The sequence below is a fragment of the Heterodontus francisci genome, chromosome 1, assembly GCF_036365525.1.
Source record: "Heterodontus francisci isolate sHetFra1 chromosome 1, sHetFra1.hap1, whole genome shotgun sequence".
NCBI lineage: Eukaryota > Metazoa > Chordata > Chondrichthyes > Heterodontiformes > Heterodontidae > Heterodontus > Heterodontus francisci.
Genome location: NC_090371.1, coordinates 110,436,844 through 110,460,538, shown reverse-complemented (window position 1 = coordinate 110,460,538; position 23,695 = coordinate 110,436,844). Strand labels below are relative to the sequence as shown.

Genomic DNA, 23,695 nt, shown 5'->3' with positions numbered 1-23,695 from the left:
GGCTTCAATTCCACTTTCCTGCCCGCTCCCGATATCCCTTGATTCCCTGCGAACCAAAAATCTATCTACCCAGCCTTAAATGTATTCGATGATGGAGCATCCACAACCCCCTGGGGTAGAGATTTCCAAAGATTCACAACCCATTGAGTGTAGTAATTTCTCCTCATCTCAGTCCTGAATGATTGGCCCCTTATCCTGAGATTGTGACCCCACGTTCTAGATTCCCCGATCAGCAGAAACAATTTCTTGGCTTCTACCCTATCAAGTCCTGTCAGAATCTTGTATGTCTCAATTAGATTGCCTCTTATTCTTCTAAACTTCAGAGAATATAAACACAATTTACTCAGCCTCTCATCATAGGACAACTCCTCATCCAAGGGACAGATTGAGTAAATCCTCGCTGCACTGCCTCCAGTGCAAGTATATCATTTCTTAAATGTGGAGACCAAAACTGCACACAGTATTCCAAGTGCAGTCTCACCAAAGCCCTGTACAATTTTAGTAAGGCTTCTTTATTCTTGTACTCCAATCCCCTTGCAATAAAGGCCAACATGCCATTTGCCTTCCTATTAGCCTGCTGCACCTGCATGTTAACTTTGTGCGTTCCTTGTACGAGAACCTACTAGTCTCTCTGAACAGATACACTTATGAGTTTTGCACCTTTTAAAAAATATTCAGCTTTTCTATTTTTATGACCAAAGTGAACAACTTCACATTTCCTTACATTATATTCCATTTGCCATCTTGTTGCCCACTCACTTAACGTGCTTATATTTATTTGCAGTCTCTCTATCTCCTCCCCGCAACTTACCTTTCCGCTGAGCTTTGTATCATCAGCAAACTTAGATACCATACTCTCTGTTTCTTCATTAATATAGAGTGTAAATAGTTGAGGCCCCAGCACTGATCCAAGCGCACCCCACTATTCACTGCCTGCCAACTTGAAAATGCCCCATTTATGCCCACTCTCTGCTTCCTGTCTATTAACCAATCCTCTATCCACGCTAATATATGATCCGCAACACCATGAGCCCTTACCTATTAATCTTTTATGTGGCGCCTTATCGAATACCTTTTAGAAATCTAAGTATACTACATCTACTGGTTTCCCTTTATTTACCTTACTAGTTGCATCCTCAGAAAACTCTAAATACATTTGCCAAACAGGATCTCCCTTTAGTAAAACCACTTGTTCTAATCATACTATGCTTTTCTAAGTACAATGTTAAGACTTCTTTAATACTTTTCAGCATCTTCCCAACAACTGATAGGCTAACTGCCCTGTAGTTCCGTTTTCTCTCTCCCTCCTTTCTTGAAAATCGGTGCAACATTTGCCAACTTCCATTCTGACGGGAACATTCCTGAATCTAAGGAATTCTGGAAGACCATAGCTAGGATCCCCTATCTCTGCAGCTATTTCTTTCAGAACCCTAGGATTTAGGCCATCTGGTTCTGGGGATTTGTCAGATTTTAGACATGAGCTGCTTCTGCATCTGAGGAGTCGCGAATGCTGCTGAACATTGTGCAACCATCTGTGAACATTCCCACTTCTGACCTTATGATGGAGGGAAGGTCATTGATGAAGCAGCTGAAGATGGTTGGGCCTAGGACACTACCCCGAGGAACTCCTACAGTGATGTCCTGGGACTGAGATGAATGATCTCCACCTTCCTTTGTACTAGGTATGATTTCAACCAGTTTCCCCCCAATCCACATTGACTCCAGTTTTGCTAGAGCTCCATGATGCCATACTTGGTCGAATGCCGCCTTGATGTCAAGGGCAGTCACCCTCATCTCTGGAGTTCAACTTTTGTCCATGTTTGGACAAAGGCTGTAATGAGGTCAGCAGCTGAGTGGCCCTGGCAAAACTTAAACAGAGTGTCAGTGAGCAGGTTATTGCTGAGCAAGTGCCACTTGATAGTGCTATCAATGACCTCTTCCATCACTTTGCTGATGATCGGGAGTAGACTGATAGGGCAGTAATTGGCCGAGTTAGATTTGTCCTTTTTGTGCATAGAATATACCTGGGCAATTTTCCACATTGCCAGGTATATGGCAGTGTTGTAACTGTACTGGAACAGCTTGGCCAGGGGTGCAGCTAGTTCTGGAGCACAAGTCTTCAGTACTGTTGCCAGGGCCAATAGCCTTTGCAGTATCCAATGCCTTCAGCGGTTTCTTGATATCACGTGGAGTGAATCAGATTGGCTGAAGACTGACATCTGTGATGTTGGGGACCTCGAGGAGGCTGAGATGGATCCTCCGCTAGGCGCTTCTGGCTAAAGATGGATACAAATGGTTCAGCCTTGTCTTTTGCACTGATGTGCTGGGCTCCCCCATCTTTGACGATGGGGATATTTGTGGAGCCTCCTCTCCTGTCAGTTGTTTAATTGTTCACCACCATTCATGACTGGATATGGCAAGACTGCAGAGCTTAGATCTGATCCATTGGTTGAAGGATCGCTAAGCCCTATTTATTGCATGCATGTTGTCCTGTGTTGTCGCTTCACCGAGCTGACACCTCATTTTTAGGTATGCCTGGTGCTGCACTTGGCATGCCCTCCTGCACTCTTCATTGAACCAGGGTTGGGCTCCCAGTTTGATCATAATGGTAGAGTGGGGGATATGCTGGGCAGTGAGATTACAGATTGTGGTTGAATACAGTTCTGTTGCTGATAGCCCAATTTTGAGTTGCTAGATCTGTTCGATATCTATCCTATTTGGCATGGTGTACCCTCAATGCGAAGACAGGACTTTGTCTCCACAGGAACTGTGCAGTGGTCACTCCTACCAATTATGTCTTGGACACATGATACTCTGACAGGTAGGTTGGTGAGGACGAGGCCAAGTAGGTTTTTCCCTCTTGGTTCCCTCACCACCTGCCGCAGACCCAGTCTAGCACTTATGTCCGTTAGGACTCTGCCAACTCGGTCTATAGTGGTGCAACTGAGCCACTCTTGCTGATGGACATTGAAGTCCCCCACCCAGAGTATATTTTGTGCCCTTGCTACCCTCAGTTTTCTTCCAGTTACTGTTCAACTTGGCGAAGCACCAATTCATCAGCCGAATGGTGGGGGGGTGGGGGGCAGTAGATGGTAAATAGCTGGAGGTTTCCTTGCCTATGTTTGACTTGATGCTAGGAGACTTCATGGGGTCCGGAGTCATTGTTGAGGACTCCCAGGGCAATTTCCTCTGATTGTATACCACTGTGCTGCCACCTCTGGTAGAACTGTCCTGCTGGTGGGAAAGGACATACCCAGTGATGGCGCTGGTGGTGTCTGGGACATTGTCTGTAAGGTATGATTCCGTGAGTGTGACTATGTCCAACTGTTGCTTGACTAGTCTGTGGGATAGGTCTCCTAATTTTCGCACGAGACCCCCAGATGTTAGTAAGGAGGAATTTGCAGGGTTGACAGGGCTGGATTTGCCGTTGTTGGTTCCGGTGCCTAGGTCGATGACAGGTGGTCTGTCCAATTCTGTTCCTCTTGGACTTTGTCGCGGTTTGATGCAACTGAGTGGCTTGCTAGACCATTTCAGAGGGAGTTAAGAGTCAACCACATTGTTGTGGGTCTGGAGTCACATGTAGGCCAGACCAGGTAAGGATGGCAGATTTCCTTCCCTAAAGGACATTAAGTGAACCAGATAGTTTTTACAACAATTGATAATGGTTTTATGGTCACCGCTAGACTAGCTTTTTAATTCCAGATTTATTAATTGAATTCAAATTTCGCTATCTGCGATGGTGGGATTCAAACCCATGTCCCCAGAACATTAGCCTGGGGCTCTGGGTTACTAGTCTGTTGACATTACCACTGTGCCACTGCCTGTCTGGTATGGAACTTGCGTCTTCTACTGTGAAGACAAACACAAAATATTTGCTCAATGCCTCTGCCATTTCCTCACTCCCATGATGATTTCTTCTGTCTCTGTTTCCAAGGGATCACCATTTACTTGAGCTACTCTCTTTTTGATATACCTATAAAAGCACTAGCACACCAAAGGACATTTGAAGAGTGGAAGTGAATGCTTTTTCTGATATCTTATTCATTGGATTATGCTTACTAGATCTTTTCCAACGGCAAGTAGGAAAAGATAGCACTAAATGCAACACTTGGCCATGTACACCAGTTGCCTATGCTTGATTCCCAGCATTTGCTAAGACAGCTGATCTCAGATAAGGTAGCAATGTCATACTGACTTTCTAATCAGAAGAAGCAGGGAAGTTAAGTTATGCTGAACCTTTATAAAGCTCTGGTTAGGCCCCAACTAGAGTATTGCATCCAGTTCTGCTGACCACACTTTAGGAACAATGTGAGGGTCCTTGAGTGGGTGCAGTGGAGATTTACCAGAATGATTCCAGGCATGAGGGATTTTAGTTACAATGTTAGGTTGGAGAGGCTGGGGTTGGTCTCCTTGGAGCAGAAGAGACTAAGGGGATATTTGCTGGAGATATACAAAATTATGACAGGCTTACATAAGTTATACAAGGAAAAACTGTTACCATTAACGATATTACAAGGACCGGGGACACAGATTGAAGGTTTTGGGCAAGAGATGCAGGGGGAATATGAGGAAGAACCTTTTACGCAGCAAGTGGTAATGACCTGGAACTCGCTGCCCACGAGGGTGGTGGAAGCAAATACAAACAATCATTTCAAAACGAAATGGGGTGGACACTTGAACGGTATAAACTTGCAGGGCTATGGGAGATCAAGCAGGGGAGTGGGACTGAATGGATTGCTCTACAGAGAGCTGGCATAGCCTCAATGGGCTGAATGGCTTCCTTCTGTGCTGTATATGACTATGACTCTAGGTAAGATTAAGTCATGGGTCTAAATATTGATCACTTCCTTGTGTCTCTTCTCACACCGCATCCCGATTGGATCACATGTTCAGTGTTGGACTTGACGATGGCTGGAAATTTTCCACGATGGCTGAAGTCCTGCCATCAGGACCGAAAGCGGGAGGGAACCCCACTTCGGCCGGCAGTGGGTGGGGCATATTCCTGGCAGTGGCCAATTAAGTAGCAGCCGCCATCCCAATTAAGGACAGCTGCCCACCCTCAAGACCTGCTGGCCCAATCAGAGCACCGGCAGCTCAGCAGCTCCATTGTTAAGGTTGGCCATTGCTGAAGCTGCAGCTGCAAGGGGAGGCTGCCTTAATGGCCATGGCACTTTTGAAGAAGGTTAATTGGGATTGGGGGATCCCAGGGCTAGGCCAGGTAGGCAGACTCCGGCAATCGGGGGGTGGGTGCGGGCGTGAGGGAGGGGTGCATGAGGCACAGATGGTGCCATTGCCATGTGGGCAGCCTTTGTCGCCGGGGGCCCCTTCATTGGCCATGCAGTGCCCAAAAAGGAGGCCCCACCCCTCTGTCCAGATCCCACTGGGGGAAGTTGCCAGGTTTCACTGGGCTGTCTCCCAGTGCAGCAGTGCCCCCCCCCCCCTCACCAAACGTGGGCAAAATGTCACGGAGGTGGGAAGTGGGCCTCAATTGGCCATTTAATTGGCAAAATGGCATGGCAGCAGGAAGATGTCCAGCAACCTCCCACTAATGACTTCCCATGCCATTTTGCCAGCTTTTCTGCTCCCCCAGCCCGTCGCCACAGGCCTGGTAAAATTCCAGCCTATGAGCCTGCTGAAATTCAACATCTAGGCTTAAATACCAAGCGTTGCTAGATGAACGCCAGAAGCATTACTACCTCAAAATAAAGTTTTTAGTAGGCTCAGTTGCTGGAGCAACTTCCTTTAAAAGTCTGGTGATATTCAACCAGATTGACTGCTGACAGATTTATGCAGCAGCAGATGCTACCGAAATGTTTTCAATATGGTTCAAAATTTTTGCTTAGATTTTTATCAAATAAGATAAAAGTAGCAACAAATGTGAATGATTAAGCAGTAGTTGGTGTTGTGTTCTCCTTTGTTTGTAAATAAGGTAGTATGCTCTTTAATACCAATTTTAAATTCATTTTCAGGAGGAGATCCTCTGGGACAATATGCCATTGAACATATTCAGAATGAATGGAAGGTTTATGTCAGGAAACCTTTGGATAGAGAGAAGAAAGACCATTACCTTTTAAACATTACAGCTACTGATGGGACTTTAGTGGCCAAAGCAGTAGTAGAAGTTAAAGTCCTTGATGCAAATGATAACAGTCCTGTTTGTGAAAAGGTGAGTGTTAGACGAGTAGGAATTGTTGTCGTCAGTTAATGTACAAATGTTTAACATGCTTGCATCAAATTCCTTCTTCCGTTATTTTAACTCAAGGCTAAGAGGTTGAAAGAGCAGAGAAATATCTGATGCAAGCATGTTATCAATAACGTTATTAACTTCTTATTTCTTGAAGGTCCAAGAAGCAGAGTTGCAAATTATTTACTGCAGCAGGTCATTCAGCCCAGTAGGTTCATGCCGATATTAATGGCCCACATGGGCTATCTCCCCCCGCTCTTCAGCTAACCTCATTAATCTGTCCTTCTGTTCCTTTCTCCCTCATCTGCTTATCTAGCTTCCCCTTGAATGCAACTACACTATTCACCTCAGCTATTCCTTGCGCTCGTGAGTTTCACAATGTAACCACTATAGGTTAAGAAGTTTCTCCAGAATTTAGAGTTTACAGTACTAGATTTTTTTTTATTTTGAAAGATGTATTCAGTGAATTCTTACAACCTTTTATAAGGTTCAGCTTTGTTATTTTGCATATTATTGTCTTTTTAGGAATCGTAATGAAGGAAACTAGACAAAGTAGTTTCAGCCTTTAAAAGGTTACAGGAGGATATCCAATCAGGCTAAGTGGCATAAATCATATGCATCAAGCAGATGGTGTGGCTCAACTATGAGTATTTCTGTAGACTAGATGCTGGATAGGATTCATAGAAAGTTAATGACACGTGACAAAAAGAACCAAAAAAACTTTGCACATACATTAAGGTAGATGCATTAACCAGTGATATAAAGCACAGAGAGCACATTCACAAGAGTTTTGCTCATTGTCGCATGTTGACAGTTACATAATCCTCCTTGTCTTCTGTACAGAATGAGTCACAGCTCCAGACTAACGGTCATGTTCCCCCCCCCATAAATCGCTGTGTTTTACTATTCTTCTGCTAGTAGGTAAAAATTCTTGATTCCTCTCTTGTTGAATTAGTGGTCAGTTCTATTCATAGCCACATCTCTTATCTATACATTTTATAAGTTTGAGTTGGCCAAGAAAAGAATTATCAGCATAATTAGCCTGGGATTTTTCTGCTTTTATTTTGACAAATTTATTTTGGTTAAATCAGTACTTGGTAAGAGGAGAAATTGATCTTACAACTGCCTGTTTTTGTAGTGTGACATCTAGGTTAGAACTCCAAATTGTGCATTGTAATCATCTGCATCTGAACTGTGTAAGAAGTGCACTGGGCACCAAACTGGCTTGGGCGATTTTAATTATCCAGAGCTGAAACAGGACTTGGGATCCTTTGAATGTTGTTATGAGAGTGCTTTTTTTGTGTAAAATATGTTTTTAAGGACTTATAGTTGAGTTATAGACATTGATACATCTGGAAGCTTGAAGAGATGCTGAACTTTTTTTAAAAGAGGTCACCAGAAGGCTTCCTGGACTTGGCCTGTAAGGAAGTCCTTACTGGAAGGCACCTGGTTTCAGATAAAATGCCAGCAGGGAGCTTGTTGTTTTGACTTGGAGAAGATGTTTACAGAGAAGTGATAAGTCAAGATTTATTGGGTTCAGAAGGCTTGATTGTTGTGACACTGTTTTGGTAGTGATTTGGAGGGTAAACTGCTTGGAAAACTCTTGGTTTTTGCCTGCCATGTCTTTCTCTCCCTTTGAAAGAAACCCTGCATATCCAGTGTGTCAGTCTCCTCTTTCCTCCTATATTTGAAGAAACCCTGCATATCTATTGTGTGGGAACTGAAACCCCTGTGGTTGCATTTCTGCCCTAAGGCTTGTCTGAAACCTCTGTAGTTGCATTTCTTGGAAATCCTACCCAATTTGATCATCAAAGTCTCCTGAAAAAAACTGTTCTAGGAAGATTCCAGTGACAGCCGTCTATACACATTTGAGAAACCAGACCAAAACAAAGGACATCTTTCTATATCTTTATTTTTCTTCAAGAATGAGCAGGTTTTCAGACTATGTGTTTTTTTGTCTGTTATTTTTGGAACAGAGCCCTCAAACAAAAATCCCTTTTATTTTTCTGGTTAACCTGCATGTGTGGTGTGTGTGTGTGGGGCTAAGGTAAAAAAAAAAGGAGCTTTTATATTTCAATCTGTGTGTTTGAGCTTTACTACATTAATGGTTAAGACTTGTTTTAAAATAAACTGATAGGTTTGTTTATTGAAGAAACCTGGTTGGTGTATTTCATTCTGGGGAAAATAGAGTATATGATCAACTGTATCGGTTAGTGGAAAAATTTAAATGTATGTTGTGACCTGTGGAGAAGTGAGACAAGAATGAACAGTGCTCTCCACCTGCCACGTTTGTAACAATGTGCAAATCAGGGTCCTATGCCAGATGAATCCTTAAAGGGATTGCCATAAAATACAAAGCCTCTCTTTCCATTAAACTGTTGTGTCCATTTAAACTCTCTTTGACGTTTCTCTATGCCTAGCAATGCTGGATGCTTGTCCTATGAAATGTCAGTTATGTCCACCATTACTGAGGCGATGAAGATGGGAGGCACTAAGTAAAATGTTACAACATTACTATTGCCTCATTTAAATCCACTCTACTGTGGCATAAAGAAGGTCTGGAAAATGTTTTTATGCTATGTTCTATTATTACTCACTTTTTCTGATCATTGAGCAATCTCATGCCTCAAGGGCGTGCACTCTCACATCTCTGAAGTAATTAAAGCATAATGCAAGAAAAAGGCCATTCAGCCCATTACTTCCACTGTTTATGTATCATCCTCTTCCTTACCTGGTATTTCTACAGCTCTTTAAGGGTGTTAATTAACTAAGCATTAATGATTGTCACGCTCACGAGAAGTGCAGCGATGAAAATACAAAAAATAAACCGACGACTTAAAAAATTAGAGCAATTTTAAAAGACAGGTACATTTGCTGTCAACAAAAGGGAGGACAAATCACATGACCCATACCACTTCCTGCACTAAAATACATATCCATGTCTACTAGAACTAAAACCTATGAACCCTGTGTACATGGAAATAAGACAGCTTATCACACTTGAATGTGAGCTATACACAAAATGAACTAAAACAAAGATACTCCCATTCTCTATGGGCTGAATTTATAAAGGTTGCCGCCAACCTCGGCGGAGAGCTTCAAGAACGGAATGGCACGACACACGCACGAGATGTGCTCCGGGGAGCTGCCGCGATATTTCGGCAGCAGCTTATTAACATGGAGGGGGTAGAACGAACCCCCCCTCCCCCCCCGCCAAATGACGTAGCGGGGGCGGGCTCTCTGTCACCGGCAATGGCGTCCAGTGCCATCGCACCGGCACCATTTTTAAAGGCCTTCCGGCCTTTCAGTGAGAATTATATTTTTAAAGGTTCTGCTGTCCGAAAAAGGTACACTTTTAATTGCATTTGTAATCCCAATGAGTAATCAATATGCAAGTTTCCCTCTTGCCCACAAAAAAATGTTTTCTCACATCTCGAACTTTCCCCCCTGAACTATACTTTGACCCCCAACCCCTTCTCACCATCCCCGCAACCTATAAGAAGAGTTTTCCCCGCTCCCAACCCAGGCCCTGAGAACTTCACTTCTCCCTCCGAAGGCGCTGGAGTTCTGGCAACCAGCCGGAATATCGGCGTGGGATCTCTGTCACTACATGGTAAATTATTAGTCATTCATTAAAATGTATTTACATATTTAAATTAAGCCTCCGTCGTCATGCAGCGGGGGCTGCCACAAGGTCTCGCCGTGCTGGTAAAATGGAGCTGGGCCTTGCCAGCGTCGAGGCCCATAGCAGGCCTCCCCTGGAGGCATTTCCCAGGTCCCCCCACCACCACCCCCGATGTCGGTGGGGGCTTGTAAAATCCAGCTCTATGTCTCCAGCTACCCTTCACCACAATAGTGTGTGAACGGCCCTCGTATCATAATGGGGCCATCAAAAGCTATTTGTACAGCTTATCAGGAATTGAAACCTAAAATCACATGGGCAAAACCAACACTTAATGAGTTTACCTATCAAGGTAATCGTTTTGGAAGAACAAAGTGGGTCTTTCCAGTTCAGTCATCAATTCATCAACATCTTTCTGGTCACCCTCCAACCATGCGGTCAACACCGAAAGCCATTTTGAATTCCAGCACAAGGCAGAGAGTAAGAGAGAGACACCAGTTCCAGCTAACACATTTGAACCCTGCTGAGATGAGTTGAAAGCCAACTGCAGCAAAGGAAAGATAGTGCCTTTGAAACAACTCCTCCACCTGTGAAAACTGAGCTAAGAATATCAGCACCCTCTTCAAACTGAAGTGAACTGCCAGAAGTCTTCAACAAGCCAGCAAATACAAGTCTACCAGCAAACAGGCCTGCAACTTTAAAACTCACCTGAGAGGATCCCACAGGTTTTCCTGAAGCAACAGAATTTTACACCTTGAACTCTTAACTGATCCCTTTTATCTATCTTTTCTTGTGTGTGCTTGTGAGAGTAAATGCGTGTGTGGGTGGTGTTGCGATCATTTTGGGTGATGAATATTTATCAATAAGTATTTAATCTTCTGTTTCAAACCAACGAGAAAACCTGTCACTGTTTATTTGGCTAACAAAACACAGAGGCTGAAACTCTGGGCTGAATTTTACTGGCCCCCCAACGTCGGGAGTCATGGCCGACATGTCGGGGAGTCCAGAAAATGCCTCCAGGAGAGGCCCGCCATGGGACTCAACACCGGGAGGGGCTAGCTCCACATTACCAGTGGCGGCGAGGCCTCACAGTGGCCCCCCCTGCCGCTCGGCAACAGGGCTGAAATTTAAATATTCTAATAGATTCTAATGAACACATAATTACTTACCTCATCTTGTCAGACATCCCGCTCCCATATTACGGTCGGTGGCCGGCACTCCCACGCCATCCGATACTTGACCTATGAAGTTTGGTGGAGCACTGGGGGGGAGGGAGGAGGAGGTAAGTTTTCAGGGCGGGGGGTAGCGGGGAAAAGTATTGAGATTGGTGGAGGGGAGGGGATGGTGGGAAGGGGTTGAAGGTGAAAGTTAATAAAGTTTGGGGGAAGGTCGGGATTGCTAGGTAAATTTTTTGAGGGGGGAGAGGGCAATTAATAAATTCTTTAGTCATTGAGGGATGGGAGAGGGGCTTGATTCTTTCATTACATTTTTAACTTTAATTTTATCGTGTATATTACTTTAAAAGTTCAAATGCAGTGGAAGGGCTTGAAGCCCTGTAAAAAAGGCAGTGGCGCTGGACACCATTGCCGGTGACAGTGCACCCGCCCCCTTCATGTCATTGGCGGTGGGGGGACGGGAGGGTTGCGCTCTACCCCGTCCATGCAAATAAGCCCCCCGCGTGCGGGCTGCCATCTTAGAAGCTATCGCTGGCGAGCTAGTAAAATTCAGTCCACTATTTAAACAAAAACACTGTCTGTGGTCAGTTGGGAGGTGAACAGTGGAAACCAGCCACACCATCACCCACACAGCCATAACATGTTTTTTCTGCACACCTGTTCCCTATATCCATGAAGCTTGGTGAAAGAAAATTCTCATTTTTTGTAGTTTCACTTGAGGCTCTTTAATTTTATTCCTATGAGGAACTCAAGAAAATTGCAATCACCAGGGAAGTGGTGCTGAGCAAATTGTTGGAACTGCGGCTGACTAGTCCCCGGGTCCTAATGGACCTCATCCTGGCGTCCTAAAAGAAGTGGCTAGTCTGATAGTTGATGTGTTGGTTTTAAATTTCCTAGATTCGGGGAAACTTCCATTAGATTGGAAAATAGCAAATGTAACTCCTTTATTCAAAAAGTGAAGGAGACAGAAAGCAGGAAATACTGGCCAGTTAGCTTAACATTTTGTCAGAGGGAAGATGTTAAAAGCTACTCTTAAAGATGTTGTAGCAGGGCACTTCGAAAAGTTTAAGGTAATCAGGCAGAGTCAACACAGTTTTGTGAAAGGGAAATCATGTTTAACCATTTTATTGGAGTTCTTTCAGGAAGTAACATGTACTGTGGATAAAAGGGAACTGGTGGATGTACTGTACTTAGATTTCCAGAAGGCATTTGATAAGGTGCCTTTTCAAAGGTATTTGCGGAAAATAAAAGCTCATGGTGTAGGGGGTAACATATTGGCATGGATAGAAGATTGGCTAGCTATTAGGAAACAGAGAGTAGGCATAAATGGGTCAATTTCTGGTTGGCAAGATGCAACAAGTTGTGTGCCACAGGGATCTGTGCTGGACCCTCAACTTTTTACAATTTATATAAATGACTTGGATGAAGGGAGTGAAGGTAGTTGCAAAATTTGCTGATGACACAAAGATAGGTAGGAAAGTAGGTTGTGAAGAGAACATAAGGGGGCTACAAAGGGATATAGATAGTTTAAGTGAGTGAGCAAAGTTCTGGCAAATGGAGTGTAATGTAAGAAAATGTGAAATTGTCCATTTTGGCAGGAAGAATAAAAAAGAAGCATATTATCTAAATGGTGAGAGATTGCAGAGCTCTGAGATGCAGAGGGATCTGTCCTAGTGAATGAATTGCATAAGATTAGTATGCAGGTACAGCAAGTAATTAGGAAAGCTAATAGAATGTTATTGTTTATGCGGGTGGAATTGAATACAAAAGTAGGGAGGTTATGCTTGAGTTATACAGGACTTTGGTGAGATCACATCTGGAGTACTGTGTACAGTATTGGTCTCCTTATTTAAGGAAGGATGTAAATGCGTTGGAAGCAGTTCAGAGAAGGTTTACTAGACTAATACCTGGAATAGGCGGGTTGTCTTATGAGGAAAGGTTGGACAGGTTAGACTTGTATCTGCTGGAATTTAGAAGAGTAAGAGGCGACTTGTTTGAAACATAGAATCATAGAATGTTTAAGGTACAGAAAGAAGCCACCTGGCCCATTGTGTCTGTGCCAGCCGAAAAACTATCCATCCATTCTAATCCCATCTTCCAGCATTTGGTCCACAGCCCTGCAGCTTATGGCACTTGAGGTGCATATCCAGACTCATTTTGAATGAGTTGAGGGTCTCTGCCTCAACTACCCCTTCAAGCAGTGAGTTCCCGACCATCACCACCCTCTGAGTGAGAAGGTTTTTCCTTCTAATATTTCTACCAATCACTTTAAATTCATGCCCCCTCATCACTGACATCTCTGCTATGTTGAATAGACCCTACACCTCCAGTCTATCCAGGCCCCTCAAAATTTTGTACATTTCAATCAGATTTCCCCTCGGCCTTCTCTGTTCCAAGGCGAACAATCCCAGCCTATTCAATCTTTCCTCATCGCTGCATTTTTCCAGTCCTGGCAACATCCTTGTAAAGCTCCTTTGTCCCCTCTCTAATGCAATTACATCCTTTCTGTAATGAGGTGACCAGAACTGCACACAGTACTCAAGTTGTGGCCTAACCAATGAGTTATACAGTTCCAGCATAACCTCCCTGGTCTTCTATTCTATACCTCGGCTAATAAAAGAAAGGATTTCATATGCCTTCTTAACCATCTTATCGACCTGTTCTGCTACTTTCAGGGATCTGTGGATATTCACTGCAAGGTCCCTTACTTCCTCTACAGTTCTCCATATTTTCCCATTAATCGTGTATTCCCTTGTCTTGTTTAACCTCCCCAAATGCATCACCTCACACTTTTCCAAGTTGAATTCCATTTGCCACTTTTCTGCCCATCTGACCAGACCATCAATATCTTCCTGCAGCCCACAGCTATCCTCCTCGCTATCTACCACACAGCCAATCTTTGTGTCATCTGCAAACTTCTTGATTATGCCCCCGACGTTTACGTCTAAATTGTTAATATACACCACAAAAAGCAGGGAACCCAGTACTGAGCACTGCAGAACGCCACTGGAAACAGCCCTCCAGTCGCTGAAACAACTGTCAACAATTACCCTTTGTTTCCTGCCACTGAGCCAATTTTGTATCCAACTTGCTGCATTTCCCTGGATCCCATGGGATTTAATTTTTTTAACCAGTCTACCATGTGAGACCTTGTCAAAAGCCTTGCTAAAATCCATGTAGACCACATCAACTGCACTACCCTCATCTGTCTTCCTTGTTACTTCTTCAAAAAATGTGATCAAGTTAGTCAAACAAGATCTTCCCTTAACAAATCCATGCTGACTATCCTTGATTAACCTGTGCCTTTCTAAGTGATAGTTTATCCTGTCTCTTAGAATAGATTCCAATAATTTGCCCACTACTGAGGTTAGGCTGACTGGCCTGTAATTATTCAGTCTATCCTTCACTCGCTTTTCAAACAGAGGTGCTACGTTAGCAATTCTCCAATCCTCTGGCACCACACCTGTATCCAGTGAGGACTGGAAAATGATGGTCAGACCCTCTGCTGTTTCTGCTCTTGCTTCTTTTAACAGCCTAGGATACATTTCATCTGGCCCTGATGATTTATCAACTTTCAAGGTTTCTAATCCCATTAATACTTCCTCTCTCCCTATGTTTATCACATCCAATACTTCACACTCTTCCTCCTTAACTACAATATCTGCATCGTACCCCTCTTATGTGAAGACAGATGCAAAGTATTCATTAAGAACAATACCAATATCTTCCACTCCTACATATAGGTCTTTTATGGGCCCTACTCTCTCCTTAGTAATCTGATCCTGAGGGGTCCTGACAGGGTGGATAAGGAAAGGATGTTTTCTCTTGTGGAAGAATCTAGAACTGGGGGTCACTAGTTAAAATTAAGGGGTCGCTCATTTAAGACAGATATGAGGAGAAATTTATTCTCTGAGGGTTGTGAGTCTTTGGAACTCTCTTCCTCAAAAGGCAGTGGCAGCAGAGTCTTTGAATATTTTTAAGGCAGAGGTAGATAGATTCTTGATCAGAAAGGGGATGAGAGGTTATTAGGGGTAGGCAGGAATGTGGAGTAATTGGTTCAGCAATGAACTTATTGAATGGTGGAGCAGGCCCTCGAGGGGCCGAGTGGTCTACTCCTGCTCCTAATTCGTATGTTCGTATGTAAACATACGCTGCAATTTGCTCATAGATTCACTTTCTTCCACATTATCAGCACTTCTCAGCAATCTTCTGCAATGAAAATAAGGTCAGCTCTTATAATTTGAAGTGCTAAGTTTAATAATCATCCTTAAGACTCATCTCTAATCCTGTTCCAATCGAACATCTCCTTCAGAAGATACACCATGTTCCAAATGCGACATAAACAAGGTTCGAGTTACCTTGTTTCACTTTCTGATCAAACATTCTTGAGATTCTTAGCTTTGTTGAAATCAGCCTCATATTTCAGCAAAAGGTCAACAAGCAACATAAATCTACACATGTCTGCAATTTTCTTTTTTACGTGGATTACTTTATATTGATCTGTGATAAAAATTTGTCTGCTGTTCTCCAGCACATAAAATTCTGCTCATGTGTTTTAATTGTATGAAGGTTGGTATGAAAGGTTATCTTAGCATTGGGTTATATAGTTATGGTCAAATCATATTATTTCTTCATAGATATGTAAATTATATCTAATCTTCATCCACTTCCTGTCCACTTACTCTATTATAAATTCCTGTATCCACATTTATAATAGAAACTGCTTATGCAAATTTATTGTCATGTAATTATACCCTCCTTGGCTGAAAAAGATTGACAGCACAATAGTCGTAAATGAAAAGGGATGTATAATTGACTTAGTGGGAGTTTAAAAGATTTTCACTGTTAAGTATGGATCTATAAAATATTATGAGAAACCACAGCAACATCGTTCTTCCATGTCTCTGTCATCTGCCATTATTTCAAGGTTTTTAAGAGGGTAGGGATCACGAAAGCTCAAAGAAAAATATTTCACATGATTTTTCTTTTTAGACACTATACACAGATACCATTGCAGAGGATGTTCCTTCTGGCAAACTAATCCTTGTGGTGTTGGCTGAAGATGCAGATATTCGTTCAAATGCAGAAATCACTTACACACTTCAGGGAACTGGTGCAGAGAAATTCATACTAGATCCAGATACTGGTGAGAATATTCACACTGTTCTACTGTAGTAAGACATAATACTTCTGTTTATTTTGCATGTTTGATGCTATTGTAGGAGTGCATCTAAACTTTGTAAGGATTCACTCTAAAGTGTAATAAAAGCAAAATACTGCGGATGTTGGAAATCTGAAATAAAAAACTAAGCGTGGAAATACTCAGCAGGTCTGGTAGCATCTGGAGAGAGAAACAGAGTTAATGAGCTGGATTTTATGCTGGAGGTGGGACTCCCGCACCGGGCCGTAAAGGTGGGTGGAACCCCGCCTCTGCCTTTTTGTGCCCCCGCGGAGCAATCCTTCAGTCTTTTTCAGTCAAGGTTTTAGGAGGCAGGATCACCGTCCCTTTAACGACATTAAAGGGACGGAGTTCCCGCCCCCAAGAGCTGCTGGCCAATCAGAGGGCCAGTACCAGTACTGCAAATGCTTCGGACCCAGGCCCAGTAGTGGTACTCTGTAACGGTTGTAGGTGAGGCCAGGTCACCGGGGCCAGTCCAGAAAACCCTGGCGGGGATGTGGTGCTGCGGTTGCTCTGTCCACGGAGGAGGGACCCCCAAAGCCCACAGGGAGGGCAACTCGTTTTACAAGGTGACATCTGGAGCGATGGGAAGAGGCCCTTAATAGGCCACTTAAGGGCCTGAGTTGGCTTCTGGGCAGGAAGGCTGTTGTCGGCCTATCCCACCACCTGGGCAACGGGGATACAATGGGCCCTCTTTTCCGCTGCCCCCCACCACCCGTCGCGATTCTCCATGCCTCCCCCCCCCCCCCCCCCACCCCTGGCCTCAGTGGGGCCCGTAAAATCTTGCCAGTGTTTCGGGTCTGTGACCTTTCATCAGAACTATAAAGTGTCTTGTTTCCACACTCAAATTGATTTATATTACTCTAAACCTCAGTCTTCAGAAAGTTGATTACAATTATTTATAAGATGAAAGTATGTGACAACATCTAAGCCAAAAGGTTCGGTGCTGTTAAGTATATATTTTAAATTTGCTAAATGGTATGGTTTTTCAGATAACTGGAGAATATAAAGCTGAATAGCTTTTGAGTTCCAAAATCTCTTGAAAGCCAGATGAATGTCAAATGTTAATATTCAGAATATTTAAAACATGTCATCGAATAAACATTTCTGTAATTAACTTATATTTTAATTAAATGATTAGGCGAATTGAAAACTTTAGTTCCACTCGATCGTGAACAGCAAGCAGTTTATAACCTAATGATGAAAGCCACTGATGGAGGAGGTCGTTTCTGCCAGGCTGATGTTGTTATAATACTGGAGGATGTGAATGATAATGCACCAGAGTTTTCATCTGATCCATACACTATATCTGTCTTTGAAAACACAGCTAATAAAACACTGCTAACAAGAGTTCAAGCCACTGATCCAGATACAGGTAAGATGTAGCTCAGTAGTCATAAATAATCACTCCTGTTACAACACAGTTTTTGGAAATTAAGCGGCACAGTGGCGCAGTGGTTAGCACCGCAGCCTCACAGCTCCAGCGACTTGGGTTCAGTTCTGGGTACTGCCTGTGCGGAGTTTGCAAGTTCTCCCTGTGTCTGTGTGGGTTTCTGCCGGGTGCTCCAGTTTCCTCCTACAGCCAAAGACTTGCAGGTTGATAGTTATATTGGCTATTATAAATTGCCCCTAGTGTAGGTAGGTGGTAGGAGAATGGTGGGGATGTGGTAGAGAATAAGGGGTTCATGTAGGATTAGTATAAATGGGTGGTTGTTGGTCAGCACAGACTCGGTGGGCCGAAGGGCCTGTTTCAGTGCTGTATCTCTAAAATAAATTTTAAAAAATAAGTAAGCAGATTTATAAGTTGTTAGCAGATATACTTTACAATGAAAATCCCATTTAGAAATCAAGAAAATGCAGCTTCCCAGTGTTGTAAATGCAATTAAGTCCTCACATAAATATATTCAAGAAAATGCAGCAATCTTCAAAAAAATAACTAAACGATTTGTCAAACTAATGAATGTATTTTTAAATGGTGATTTAATGTAGGAATACTTCATGTAAATGGAAAGTGATAGCTCTTTTTTGCTTGAGATGTGACAAAACTGCATTTATTACAAATCCATGGTTACCCCAAGAAGGTGGTTGTGGACCTTCTTGAACTGCTGCAGTCCTTGTGATGACAGCACCCCTTCATTATATAGGATATGACAGGATTTTAACTGAGCAACAATGAGATGTGGCTGCAGCTTCTGAAGGGTTTTCCCTTTAACCCCCCACTCAAAGAACAAAGAACAGTACAGCACAGGAACAGGCCATTCGGCCCTCCAAGCCTGCGCCGATCCTGATACCTGCCTAAACTAACACCTTCTGCACTTCCGGGGCCCATATCCCTCTATTCCCTTCCTTTTCATGTATTTGTCAAGATGCCTCTTAAACGTCGCTATCGTATCTGCTTCCACCACCTCCCCTGGCAGCAAGTTCCAGGCACTCACCACCCTCAGTGTAAAAAAAACTTGCCTCGCACATCCCCTCTAAACTTTGTCCCTCGCACCTTAATCCTATGTCCCCTAGTAACTAAATCTTCCACCCTGGGAAAAAGCTTCTGACTATCCACTCTGTCCATGCCGCTCATAACTTTGTATATCTCTATCATGTCGCCCCTCCACCTCCGTCTTTCCAGTGAAAACAATCCGAGTTTTTCCAACCTCTCCTCATAGCTAATGCCCTCCAGACCAGGCAACATCCTGGTAAACCTCCTCTGTACCCTCTCCAAAGCCTCCACATCCTTCTGGTAGTGTGGCGACCAGAATTGCATGCAATATTCTAAGTGTGGCCTAACTAAAGTTCTGTACAGCTGCAACATGACGTGCCATTTTTTATACTCTATGCCCCGACCGATGAAGGCAAGCATGCTGTATGCCTTCTTGACTACCTTATCCACCTGCGTTGCCACTTTCAGTGACCTGTGGACCTGTACGCCCAGATCTCTCTGCCTGTCAATACTCCTATGGGGTTCTGCAATTTAATGTATACCTCCCACCTGCATTAGACCTTCCAAAATGCATTACCTCACATTTCTCCGGATTAAACTCCATCTGCCATTTCTCCGCCCAAGTCTCCAACCGATCTATATCCTGCTGTATCCTCTGACAATCCTCATCATTATCCGCAACTCCATCAACCTTTGTGTCGTCCGCAAACTTACTAATCAGACCAGCTACATTTTCCTCCAAATCATTTATATATACTACAAACAGCAAAGGTCCCAGCACTGATCCCTGCGGAACACCACTAGTCACATTCTTCCATTCAGAAAAACACCCATCCACTGATACCCTCTGTCTTCTATGACCGACCCAGTTCTGTATCCATCTTGCCAGCTCACCTCTGATCCCGTGTGACTTCACCTTTTGTACCAGTCTGCCATGCGGGATCTCGTCAAAGGCTTTACTAAAGTCCATATAGATAACATCCACTGCCCTTCCTTCATCAATCATCTTCCTCACTTCCTCAAAAAACCCCAATCAAATTAGTAAGACACGACCTCCCCTTCACAAAACCATGCTGTCTCTCGCTAATAAGTTCGTTTGTTTCCAAATGGGAATAAATCCTGTCCCGAATAATCCTCTCTAATAGTTTCCCTACCACTGACGTAAGGCTCACTGGCCTATAATTTCCTGGATTATCTTTGCCACCCTTCTTAAACAAAGGCTCACCTCAGTTTCTGTTGGGCTCCTTGGAAGCATAGTCAATATGATGCTGCCTTGATGTGAGAATAGTTCTTAGCTGTCATCTGGTAGCTCTTGTTTCACGATCTTGGGAAGATGGGAAAATCTTGGAACTGTGTGGTTCTGGCGGAACACAGTGTTGGTAAGCAGATTATTGGTAAATAATTAATGCTTAATGGCATTGCTGGTGACTCTTGCCATGATGAATAGGAGGAGGTCAATAGGACAGTAATTGGCCAAATTAGATTAATTCTGTTTTTTTTGTGTGGCTGGGACATACATGCACAATCTTTCACATTGCAGGAGTGTTCCCCCAATTCTACAGGAGTTGTACATTGAGGTTTACAGGTGGCACTAAATTAAGAGGCAGAGTAAGCTGTGTCAGTGGGAGGAGGAAGTTATAAAGGATCATATATTAAATAGGCAGATTGTGTTCAATGTAGGGAAATGCAAGGTAATCAATTTTGGATCCAATAAAGACAAATCAGATTATTTTCTTAATGGCGAGGAGCTTTGGAGGAGCAAAGGGATTTGTGTGTGCAGCTATATAGGTCACTGAAAGTGACTGCATGGGTACAAAAAACAATCAAGAGGGTTAGCATAAGTTCAGCCTTTATCTAATGGATTTGGAATACAAAGGGAAGTGATGCTTCAGTTGTACAGAGCAATATCAATTCTGTAGCTACAAGGGCAGTTCAGAGGCTGGGAGTTCTGCAGTGAGTAACTCACCTCCTGACTCCTCAAAGTCTTTCCACCATCTATCAGGCGCAAGTCAGGAGTGTGATGGAATACTGTCCAGTTGCCTGGATGAGTGCAACTCCAACAACACTCAAAAAGCTCGACACCATCCAAGATAAAGCAGCCTGCTTGATCAGCACCCCATCCACCACCAGAAGCATTCGTTCCCTCTGCTGTCACTGTGCACCGATGGCATTGTGTACCATCTACAAGGTGCACTGCAGCAACTCACCAAGACTCTTTTGACACCACCTTCCAAACCCGCAACCTCTACCACCTAGAAAAACAAGGGTAGCAGACGCATTGGCACACCACAAGCTGCAAGTTCCTCTCCAAGTCACAAACCATCCTGGCTTGGAGCTATATCGCCATTCGTTCACTGTTGCTGAGTCAAAATCCTGGAAGTCCTTCCCGAACAGTGGATGTACTTACACCCCATGGACTGCAGGGCCATTAGGGGTGGGCAATAAATTCTGACCTTGCCAGTGACACTCACATCCCAAGAAAGAATTTTTTTTTAAAAGCCTTGGTTGAATCCCATCTGGAGTATTGTGTTCAGTTTTGGGCACCACACCTCAAGAAGGATATATTGGCCTTGGAGGGGTTGCAGTGCAAATTCACCAGAATGTTACCAGAGCTTAAGAATTTAAGTTATGAGGACAGGTTGCATAAACTTGACTTGTATTCTCTCGAGCATAGCATAGATGGATAATTTTAAAATTAGAGCTATTTTATTCAAGAATGAAATCAGGAAGTAGTTTTTCATACAAAGGGTGGTAGAAGTGTGGAACGCTGGCCCCCAAAAGGCTGTCCATGCTGAATCAATTGAAATCCTCAAGGCTGAGAGCACATTTGTATTCAGTAAGGGTATCAAGGGATGTGGATCAAAGGCAGTTAAATGGAGTTGCTATATAGAACAGCCATGATTTAATTGAATGGTGGAACAGGCTCAAACAGCTCAATTGCCTACTTCCTTTCCTACGTCTGTATGAGGTATTCCAAGGCTACTAGCAGGGGTAACACAGAAAGTCTTTATTTGTTCCACCTGCATATACAAACAGGATATGATCATTGCCCCTTGGGGAAAATCATTTGGCGCTCTGTCCATTCAAATAAGTAGTACTCCAGACAAACAAATAGGTCCTTCCAATGTTATCGAGTTGTAGCTCTAGTAGGAGTGCAGTAGAAGAACTAAAATTAGGCTGGATCCCAGATACATCTAAAATTGGATTTCTCATAAGTTTTGTCAGGGGTGGAGCCTCTGACACGAGAAAACCAGTGGCATCAGAATGGATCGGGCTCCCTACTTTGAGAGTTCCTGTTCCCCGAACCTAGAAGTAGGTTGGGGCAAGTTTGTCAGCTTGATGCCCAATGAGCAGAGGTATAACAGCCTTCTGAATGCCAGCTGCAGGTCCTGTTTTGCTAGGTGTAACTGTTGATATTTATAACTTGAGTTTTACAATTTTATGACTCATCAATTTTTTCAAGCAGCCTTGTTTGATTTTTTTAATGACAATTTAACAAGGAAATCTCTAGCATGACGAAACAACAACGAACCAGAAATTTTACATTTCCTTACCAACAGTTTTTTTTAGCTCACATAAGGCTCTCATATTCTTATGTGTAACTAATTTTAGTGAAAATGCAGAAAGAGAATCAATCATGTCAGTGCAATTAATCAAAACATTAATCATGGTAATGTTCTGTGCGAAACCATTCAGACTTAGTGCTAAAGGAACAATGAAGCCCAATAGCAGTTATATGAATTCAGCATAAATTGTTAAGCATGTGTTTTCCAGCATAGTGAATTCAACAATGATTTTATCCACATTGTTAATTTTCTAGGTCTTTTTTACAGTAAAGTTGAAATGATGAATTTTATGATAGTTTAAGAAGAGTATCAATCAGGCCTCTATATGTATCATATAAATTATCTATCTTGGCATAATTGCTGATCCTGTGTATTTAGTTTATTAATATAGCTTATAGCATGACAAAAAGAAAGATTTTGGAGTGTTATCCATAAGCCTGGACAGCTAAAGGATCCTTTTTTATGAAACTGTTGTTGGTTTATTATGGTAGTTTAATAAAATAATGTTCCTTTAACTTTACTTATAATGAAAAATATACCACCACATCTGTCTTTGTATACCTATTCGCTAACAATTTATGATTCTGTCTGTTCACCAGGACTTAACGTTCTGTGGCCCAAAGCAGTATTGTCACTTTTAGCTCATGTATAGTTATCCATAGAAGTTGTAGTTTGGATACTAGCCAACACCATTATGCAAGTTAAGACTTTGTTATAAAGTGTTATAGACTTTATACTTAAATAGCTAGAGAAAAGGAAAAGTTATGTATGAAACTTTGTTGTACATTCAGCATCACTGATGCTGATGAACCTACAGGGGTACATTTTCCATTTGGGTCTCTGATAATGTATTAGTTGGGCAGTGCATTAGCACTATTAGCATCTACCCAACAGTTCATGCACTGAGCCTGCCAGCGTGTGGGGTAAAGATTCAAATTTCCTGACTTATTCTGGGGCGGGAAGCTGGGGATTGAAGCTTGAAAATCTTATGTAAGCAGTCTCCTTGCATGGATTGAAGAGTAAAGGGGAAGGAATGAGCCACTCATGTAAGTACCTGCGTTTAAAGAACAAAGAACAGTACAGCACAGGAACAGGCCATTCGGCCCTCCAAGCCTGCGCCGATCTTGATGCCTGTCTAAACTAAAACCTTCTGCACTTCTGGGGCCCATATCCCTCTATTTCCATCCTATTCATGTATTTGTCAAGATGCCTGTTAAACGTCGATATCGTACCTGCTTCCACCACCTCCCCCAGCAGCAAGTTCCAGGCACTCACCACCCTCTACGTAAAAAAACTTCCCTCACACATCCCCTCTAAACTTTGCCCCTCGCACCTTAAACCTATGTCCCCTAGTAACTGACTCTTCCACCCTGGGAAAAAGCTTCTGACTATCCACTCTGTCCATGCCACTCATAACTTTGTAAACCTCTGTCATGTCTCCCCACCACCTCCGTCGTTTCAGTGAAAACAATCTGAGTTTATCCAACCTCTCCTCATAGCTAATACCCTCCAGACCAGGCAACATCTTGGTAAAC

General features: G+C 43.1%; 1 protein-coding gene across 6 annotated transcripts in view; it reads left to right on the top strand.

Moving 5' to 3' along the window:
• fat1a (FAT atypical cadherin 1a) overlaps positions 1 to 23,695 on the top strand; it is a 270,014-nt gene that overhangs the window by 208,754 nt on the left and 37,565 nt on the right. For all 6 annotated transcript variants that reach the window (XM_068034441.1, XM_068034442.1, XM_068034446.1 and 3 more), the window contains exons 11-13: positions 5,970 to 6,166; positions 15,974 to 16,127; positions 17,302 to 17,535. In XM_068034441.1, the coding sequence (XP_067890542.1) occupies positions 5,970 to 6,166; positions 15,974 to 16,127; positions 17,302 to 17,535 (585 nt within the window). The remainder of the gene's footprint in view (positions 1 to 5,969; positions 6,167 to 15,973; positions 16,128 to 17,301; positions 17,536 to 23,695) is intronic.